Below are 9,398 nucleotides of genomic sequence, written 5' to 3'. Positions count from 1 at the left end.
ATGCATTTGTGTTAGTATTGACAGGTTGTGATATTGTTTGGGGTATACAATGGTTCAACAACATATTGTGGAATTTTGAGGAACTTACCATGCAATTTTTGTATTTGAGCAATGACATTGTCTTGAAGGGACTGAAACAATCTAGACTGCTGGAAGAATCTTCTAGTTTTAAGCTGAGTGATTTGGAAAAGAAGGGTGTGTTTTGCAGTTAATGGAGGGGCAATTAGAAAGGGTAGAGCCTTCTTAGGGTATCCAGAAACTTTTATCTACTTATAAGGATGTTTTTGCAAAACCTAAGGGCTTACCTCTGAATAGATCTCATGATCATTCTATTCATTTAAAACCTGAATCTAAGACTGTATCGGTTAGGCCTTATCGCTATCCTTATTTTCAGAAAAAGGAGATCGAAAAGATTGTCAAAGAGTTGCTGCAAAATGGGGTAATACACCCAAGTCGGAGTCCCTATATTTCTCCAGTTTTATTTGTGAGGAAGGTAGGGAGCTAGAGAATATGTATTGACTACTGGGCTTTGAATAATGAGACAATAAAATATAAGTTTCCCATTCCTGTTGTGGAAGAATTACTTGATGAATTTGTATGGTTTAAGAATTTATTCTAAACTGGATTTACAATCTGGTTATCACCAAATTTGAGTGAAGGATGAAGACATTCCTAAAATGTCTTTAGGACCCTGAGGGTCATTACAAATTTTTAGTCATGCCTTTTGGCTTGACTAATGCACCATCTACATTTCAGTCATTGATGAATTCTATTTTTAAGCCTTATTTGAGGAAATTTATTTTAGTATTTTTCGATGATATTTTAGTGTATACTGGAACAGGGGCTGAGCATGAGGAGCATTTGCATATTACACTACGTATTTTGAGGAAAAACCAGTTGTTTGCCAAGTAGAGTAAATGTAGATTTGGTTGTGCTGAGGATGATTATTTAGGACACTTGGTGTCTATGTATGGGGTGAGGGCAGATCCAACTAAGCTACAAGCTATGAGTGATTGGTCAGTTCCTACTTCTATTAAGTCCTTGAGGGGTTTTCTTGGACTAACTAGCTATTATAGAAAGTTTATTAGAGAGTATGGGGATATTGCTTCTCCCCTTACTGCTCTACTTCAGAAGAACAACTTTGTGTGGTCAGTTGAAGCTCATGGCCATTTGGCCACCCGTGGGCCTCAATGATCAATTGGAGATGGCGAAGGTGAGACAAAAAAGAGAGTGAGATAGAGACCTAGAAAGAAGAGAGTGACAAAGACAACATTGAGACGAAAGAAGGAAAAGAGATAGTGAGACAAAGACAGAGAAGAGAGTGAGACAAAGAGTCAGAGAGGAGAGACGAAGATCGAGAGTCGAGAGAAACGGAGTTGAGAGGCTTTCGAGGGAAAAATGGGAGGGGGCATTCTGGAACCTAAAAAAGGTTCCAAAACAATGTCGTTTTGTTTAATTCTTTTTAAACAAGTAATATAATATGTATTTATATATTATACATATAAGCAAGCGGGTGAGGGCAGTGCCCCCATCTAGCACCCGTCCCCATTTTTTTCTTAAGGATTGGCCCCCACCTAGTCGCCAGTCTGATGCAGGTGGTATGACTGCCTGCCCCAAGTGGGACTTGGGTGGGCCGAGTACGAGTACCCGACCCCTAATCCTTACAATAAAAGGAGTTTTACATATTCTCTAAAAAATCTAGTAAAAAAACTCTAATAATTACCACAAATAAGTAGGGTAGAGGGAGGAGATTCAACTCTTCTCTTCCTCCCCTCCCCCTTGCCCTTTCTTGTTCTTCTTTCTCTTCCCTTTTCCTTCTTTCATTTTTCTTATTCTCCTTTTTCTTCCTTAGATGCTAGAAGCTAGATGTATCATATTTTTTCCTTTATTGTTGTGCATGCACCCCAACTGCCATGTTTCCTTTTCTCCATTATGACCTTCCCATCAAGAATCCCTTCTATGAATGATCTTCAAAGTATCTTCAAGAGTTCACATGCATTCATGCTATCTTGTCCAAGAATGTGGGAGTGAATATTTTAGTTCAACACTACAAACCCTGGACATCCTTCCTACTATGGAAACATACATAAGAGCATCCGCATCGGCCTCGCTAAAACTCCTAAAAAGCCAAATTATGAACTTCATGGTCTTTAAACCAACTGCATTGGACTTGGTAAACTAGAAGAGTTCAAGCTTTCAGCTACAGTAAGTCCATCCTTTTCTCCATACATAGCAAGGTACTATTCATCGCCAAATCATTATTTTATCCTAAAATCACATCTCCTCAACCGAAACATTCTATTTCCCTCATGAATCTGTTCTTCCCAAAAACCTTCACTTTCTCTCCCTTTCTCCCTCGTCGAACACCCCTTTCAATTTTTTTATCCCCTTTTCTCTCTTCCCTTTTCTTTCTCATCGGTTGTCTCTTTGGCCCTCTCTCCACTTCTCTCCATTTTTTTTTAGTTCTCTTGCTGCTTTCATTACCCCAGGGCTGTTGAAGTTGGAAATCTGGTACTAGGAGAAGGAGCCGTCAATTTGCAAGAGAAAATCAATTTTAATCAACTGGTCAGGCCTTTATTAGGGTTCTATTGTGCTTCACATAAGGTAATCAACTCCCCTTCTCTTGTTTTTTTCGATTTGTAATTTTATTGTTTAGTTTTGGCTTTGGCTTGATCTGGTTTGTATCATGTTTGGTTGTGATGGGGTCTTAAATAATGCTTGATATTGTCTTTTTCTACTTTTCCAAAAGATGGCCTGCAACCTTTGGTTTGGTGATCAGGCGTGCAAGGAAAGTAGGATTATTGATGTCCCCATAAAGATAACCAAAACTCATAGTGTGATTAGAATGCATTAGAATGTATTTTTTTGGTGATCAGGCGTTCCATGCATGTTTCCTTTTCTTTGCGGGGATATTTTTTTGCTGTTATTCATATATGTGTTTGAGTTTCGGATGAATGTTCCAATGAGTAGTGGATTCAAATCTAGATTCGGGTTGGCTTCAATTTTGTTTCATTATTGAAATTTTTCATTTCATCTCTATGTTCATGGTGTAGTAATCTTCTATTTTTTTTCGTTATAGTAAGTTTTTATTTTTTTTTTCACTAGTAGATCAAGTAACTTGCATGCTTTAAAGTGAAAATTGTTTACTTGGCTTATTCAAAAGCAAGGTTTTTAATTGGTTTGGAGAGTACTCTTGTTACCTTGAGCAATTGAGAAACTACACATCTTTGTCAAGGAAGATCATAGTGATGAACAAGATGGACCTTGCAAATCGGTCTCAAATTAAGGTGGATATTCTGCTTCACTTCTCTGGTTTTTGCTCATGTTTTTCTAGGAGAATAATCACCAAGCTTGAAGTAATTGGCCAGTTAAATCACAAATTAAATATAGAATTTCTGAACTTTATCTAAAAGAATTTTTTTTTAACTTTTAGCTAGTATATACTATATAGAGAGGATGAAATTCAACCATATGCGAGGGAGTTAGATGCCATCAAGACTGCTTTCAAGAGCAAGGAGAAGATGGTGGAAGATATGAAGAAACAGCTTGGGTTTCTGCAGAACTCTATAGTCGAAGCACATAAGCAGAAGAGTTTCTGGACTCTGGTCTCTTCTGCAACTACAATTTTTGTTGCAGCATTTGTTGCTTATGTTGCTAGAGGACGTTGAGCAGTTAAGTTTTGATCTTTTATTATTGAGAAAAGTTGCATTTGCTTCTAAGATCAACTAATTAAGTTCCACTTGGAAGAAAAAAACCAATGCCATTTTGGTACTTTCTTATGATTTTAGATAATAATCTCTTTTAAAGCTGTTGAAATACTATCTCAGCAAATATGTTTTGACTATATTTTTGGTGATACGAAACAATCTCTTATATGTTAGCATTTGTTCTTCCTATTGTTTTTTTTTTTCCTTTTGAGGTTAGTTTGCTAATTATTCTTCACAGCTCTGGTGCCCGACTGTTAATCCATGTTTCAATATTTTAAGTGTTTAGATATCCTTCTTGATGCCTTGACTGGATCAGTCTGTGATGTGATTTACAATATCTCAGTATAATGCTCCTACAATCGGTGGTTATCAATGGAAGTAAAGAGATTGTTGGCTAAGGCATATGTTGACATTGTTTTACTACACAATCATCTAAGATTGTTGTGATAAAACTTCAATTTGGGAGGAAAAAGAAACCTTCATTTTTGTCTTGTGCTGATGTGGATTGTATAAAAAAAATTGTCAAATATTATTAAAATATATAATATTATATTATTATTTTAACTTTAAAATAGTTAGTCCAATGTAGACTCATCTAGTCAAAAGTTAAAATTCTAGCCAAATTTTAGACTTGGCAATGATTAGACCATTGTCAATGCTCTAATAGACTACTCGAAGTAGACCATCCACTAGATTGCTTCAACAACCATCTCCATAAGATTTTTCTTCGTGGTTCTTCTAGCTAAAAAATTTGTGGAACAAGACCAATTTCTTACCTACATTTTTCTGATTTTTTCCCTCGATGTTTTAACAATTGCTATGAAGTATTTATTAAAGAGCCCACTCCACACCTATTGTATCCTTTTTCTTAGTATTGATAATATCATGCTTAGCGAAAGAATGAGGAGACAATCCTACAAGTAAGAGCATTGCATTGGATTGATCATTCCAATCTTCAAAATTTGAAGAATATGTAACTTTTTAACTTTTAACTAATCACTTAACAGTTAAAATTTACATTGAATTAGCCATTAAATTCTCTATAATAATAAAATATTATTTTTTTATTATTTATATTTCTTTAATGAAACATAGTAATAACAATGATTGCACAGAAAAAAATTTAAAAACGCACATGAAACCATAAAAAAAACAAGGAAAAAAAATCTCACTTTCAAATGCTGCAAACTCATGGTCGGTGGATCTACTATAGCTTTGAAAATCCTAGCCGACGATCCTCGCTCAGAAGCAAGCTTCTGAATCACTCGTAACTTGTCCATCCATGGCTTCGACACTGACATTTACACGCACTCAATCAATATCAACCACTCACAATTTTAAGCCAACTAAGAATAAAAGCCTCAAGTCTTGCAGAAATTAAGAGAAACCAAAGCAGTAAAAAATTCTGACCTTTGAAAAATGTACTGGGAGCAACGAAATCAAACCTAAAAGGAAAAAAATCTAAAATCTAAAGAAGAATAAAGAAACAAAGAGGGGTTGATAGTACCTGAGGGCGTCTAGGACAATGATGGCGACGCGATCAATAACCGGCTTGGTCCAACAACAGGTAGAGTTAGGAGAAAGAGAGAAGAAGAAGAACGAGGGAGAGAAAGAGTAAAGAATTAGAGCTATTGTTATGAATCTCAATGTATCTTAACATAAGTCTGGGATATTTGAATGGATGGAATGAGAGAAATGGATTGGAAATGTAAAATAGATGTTAACAGGAAGCTTCATCAAGTAGAAATGTTGCGTTGCGTTGTAAATGGATAATGTAGATAAGTTGTTCGATAGAATGAAAATTAGGAAATGCAATAAGTTCCACTAGCCAAGGGAGTGCTTCGAGGGCCTCCCAACCTCCATACAGATTCCAGATAATTCCAAATTGTCAGTCCTCCCCACTCTTTCCTCTCAGACGCATTATATCCTCTAACAAACCCAACTGACTCTAACACATTACACCCATTAAAATGAACAGCATTAGACTATATAAAACGCTCAGCATTATACTAGATAAAACGCACAGTTACGGAAACTACATTAAAACATTAAAACGCATAGCATAACATAAAAGGAAAATAAACGATGACGTTTGGAGTTTGGTTTTATTCAAGCACTTGTCTTTCCAAACCAAAGTCTTCGTCTTCTACCTTCATCTCTGCCCGAAGTCCCTCTCGCCATCATCTTCCTTGCAGTTCATAACACTCTCCCCCCATCAGAAGACCTTGCCCACAAGGTGTGGGTAAAGCTCCTGCAGCTTCCATAACTTCTCCCAGCTATTGTCCTCTGACGGAGCTCCCACCCATTTGACGAGAACCTCGGTAATGGCTTTGTGACCTTGGTGACTCAGATGGTGATCCACAATTGATTCAAGTTCAGGAAGAAAAGACCCATCTTTGTCCATTAGAGGAAGTGTCAGAATAGCTTGGATCTGGTCTCCGATTTTTTTCTTGAGGCAGGAGACGTGGAACACTGGGTGCACTCTTGTCGTCGCTGGAAGAGCTAGCCGGTAGGCGACCGTGCCGATCTTCTTAAGGACCTGGAAAGGCCCATAAAATTTTAGAGAGAGCTTCATGTTATGGCGCATCGCCACTGATTTTTTACAGTAAGGTTGTAGGCGTAAAAACACCCAATCCCCTTCCACAAATGATCTCTCTGTCCTCTTCCTATCAGCATACAACTTCATGCAGTTTTGAGCCCATTCCAAATTTTCTTTCAAAAAGTTTCTAATTTGCTCTCTTGACTTCAACAAGTGGTCCACGGCATCAGTGGAGGATGTCCCCAGAACATACGCCATCCACTTAGGGGGGGATACTCGTAAAGAGCTTCGAAAGGGGACATCTTGGAGCTCGTATAGTAAGAGCTATTATAACTTCATTCTGCTAAGCTCAACCATTTACTCCATTCTTTGGGTTTGAGTTCAGTGTAAGCACGTAAATAGCCCTCGAGACATTTGTTGAGTGACTCTGTCTGACCATCTGATTGCGGGTGGTAGGCAGAGCTGTAGTGTAAGGATGATCCATGTAGTGCAAAGAGATGTTTCTAGAAAAAGCTTAGAAACACTGAGTCCCTGTCTGAGACTATTGTTTTAGGAAACCCATGGAGTTTGAAAACTCCATCTAAGAATGCTTGTGATACTACTGCTGTTGTATAAGGGTGGGTCAATGGAATGAAATGACCATAGTTTGTATAACGATCCACCACAACAAAGATAACACCAAACTTTTGGGATCGAGGCAATCCTTCAACAAAATCAAGGGAAATATTTGTCTAGGCTTGAGTTGGTATGGAGAGAGGCTGTAAGAGTCTAGGAGGTAGCACTATTTACCCCTTAGTAGTCTGGAAAATTAGGCATTCCCGCACCTTTTGTTTTATGTCCCGTTTCATGCCGTGCCAGAAGAAATCCCTTTTTGCATGCTAATATGTCTTCAAAAAACCATTATGCCCAGCTTGGGGATCTGAGTGGATATATTCCAGTACCTTCTGTTTGAAATGAGACTGTGGTACAATAACAAGCCGCCCTTTCTTTACAAGCCCTGTTTAAGAGAAAAGCCTTTAGGCACTTCAGGGCCTGTTGCAACTTTTGGAGAATTTCACTTATCTCTAAGGAAGAGGAATAGGAAGCTTTTAATTCCTCAACCCAACTGGGAGTAGCAAAAGTTATTAGAGCTAAATACCCGTCCTCAATTCCTTCAGTTTCAAACTTCCTGGATAGCGCGTCAGCCATTTTATTATATTTTCCTAATTTGTACTGTATAGTGAAAGCATAGCCTAGAAGCTTGGTTATCCATTTTTGTTGTGTCACCGTCCCTACTTTCTGCTCAAGCAAATACTTGAGAGCTTGCTGGTCAGTTTTAATAATAAAGGACTGACCCAACAAGTAAGGTCGCCACCTTTGAACAATCGAGACTAAAGCCAACAATTCTCGTTCATAAGTAGATAAAATGAGTGCCTTACCCTTCAAAGCTTTACTCATAAAGGCAATCGGATGTCCCTCTTGCATCAAAACAACCCCTATACCAATGCCACTTTCGTCACTCAATTGTGAAAGTCTTAGAAAAATCTGGTAAGCATAAAACTGGTGGGTGTGTAACTGCAGTTTTAAGGGCCTGAAAAGCCCTTGTTGCTTCATCCATCCACTTGAAACAATTTTTCCGCAAAAGGGTCGTAAGAGGGGCTGCAATGGCCCCATAATGCCGGATGAACTTGCGGTAAAAACCTGTTAACCCAAGGAATCCTCGCAAGGATTTAGGGCTGGTAGGTAGTGGCCACTCGAGCATAGATTGGACCTTAGAATAATCAGCCTACACCCCTTGGCCTGACACCACATGGCCCAAATAATTGACCTCCAAAACCCCAAAGCTGCATTTAGACATTTTGGCATAAAGCTGATGGTCTCTAAGTACCCGCAATACTTGTTGTAAATGGCTCAAATGTGCAGCCCAGCTGCTACTATAGACGAGTATATCGTCAGAGAAAACTAAGGCAAACTTCTGTAAGAAAAAGCCTAAACACTTCGTTCATTAAACCTTGAAAAGTAGCCTGGGAATTAGTTAATCCGAAGGGCATTACTAAGAATTTGTAATGTCCTTCATAGGTACGAAAAGTTGTCTTTGTCGTATCTTCAAGAATAACTCTTATTTGGTGGTAACCAGATCGTAAGTTCAGCTTTGAGAAAATCATGGCCCCATTCAGCTCATCGAGAAGTTCATCTATGAGTGGTATTGAAAATTTATAATTTGCCGTCATGCTATTGAGTGCCCTGTAGTCGACACACAATCTCCAACTATCATCCGCTTTACGAACTAATAAGATCGGCGAAGAAAAAGGGCTTGTGCTAGGCTTAATAACCCCGGATTGTGAAGAAAAAGTTGACAATATTTTCGATTTCCGACTTTTGGTAATGATAGGTGCTGCTCCTTCCTGTAATGTAATTCTGTGGTCATGAGCCCTTTTAGGAGGAAGACCCTTAGGCTCCTCAAAGATCTCAGTAAACTGCTACAGTAATTTGGCAATATCCGGGTCAATGTGCCCCTGCGAAATCCCATTATCTTGCCCCATTAGCTGTAATAAAAGCCTCCTACCTGTGCATACAGCAGCTTGCAAGATCTTATTACTCTCCTCAAAGGTCAAGGGTGTCATAGATAAGCCCCATAAACACACAGGTTTGTTCGCAAAGGTGAACTTCATAGACAAGTTAGAAAAATTCCACATAATGTTGCCCAATGTCTGGAGCCATTGGACCCCCAATACTAAGGGCAGGTTTGGGGCACAAGATAAAACACAAAATTCTCATCTCATATCATCATTACACCTTTTTCAAATCTCCATACAAAATATAATAAACAATTCAATTTTTTCAAATTCCAAAACAATAATAATATTAAAACATAATATTTTAAACTTCAAAACAAAATACAAAATTCTCATCTCATCTCCCAAACCTCCCCTAAGTCACACCCTCCAAGAGTTAGCATAAACAAAGTAGGAAACTTAGTACCTTGAATGCACAACCCCACATTAGTACAGCAACCACCACTTTGAATCAACTCCCCGTTAGCCACCTGAACTTGTAGCTTGGTAGAGTCCTCCACCACTAACCAAGCTCTCTTTACTACGGACGGATTCAAAAAATTATGAGTGCTGCCGGAGTCCACTAAGACCACCACAGAAACTCCATTAACCCGTCCT

The 9,398-nt window shown here is 38.4% G+C and overlaps 1 protein-coding gene across 1 annotated transcript; it reads left to right on the top strand.

Annotated features, from left to right (window-relative positions):
• The first annotated feature begins 966 nt into the window (after positions 1-966).
• LOC118348023 lies at positions 967-3,668 on the top strand. Its single transcript, XM_035688748.1, has 3 exons — positions 967-1,148; positions 3,335-3,356; positions 3,438-3,668. The coding sequence occupies exons 1-3, from the start codon at positions 967-969 to the stop codon at positions 3,666-3,668; spliced, it is 435 nt and encodes a 144-aa protein (XP_035544641.1).
• Positions 3,669-9,398: the final 5,730 nt, after the last annotated feature.

Source organism: Juglans regia, chromosome 3 (genome assembly GCF_001411555.2).
Source record: "Juglans regia cultivar Chandler chromosome 3, Walnut 2.0, whole genome shotgun sequence".
Taxonomy (NCBI): Eukaryota; Viridiplantae; Streptophyta; class Magnoliopsida; order Fagales; family Juglandaceae; genus Juglans; species Juglans regia.
Note: the sequence above shows the minus strand (reverse complement) of the source record. Positions and strands in the feature narration are given on the sequence as shown.

Excerpts from the sequence above, each read along its gene's own strand:
- LOC118348023 (XM_035688748.1), top strand. The coding sequence starts at position 967 with ATGTATGGGGTGAGGGCAGATCCAACTAAGCTACAAGCTATGAGTGAT. Across the intron at positions 1,149-3,334 it reads CAGAAGAACAACTTTGTGTG|GAGAATAATCACCAAGCTTG; the intron begins GTCAGTTGAAGC and ends ATGTTTTTCTAG. Across the intron at positions 3,357-3,437 it reads GAATAATCACCAAGCTTGAA|TATATACTATATAGAGAGGA; the intron begins GTAATTGGCCAG and ends ACTTTTAGCTAG.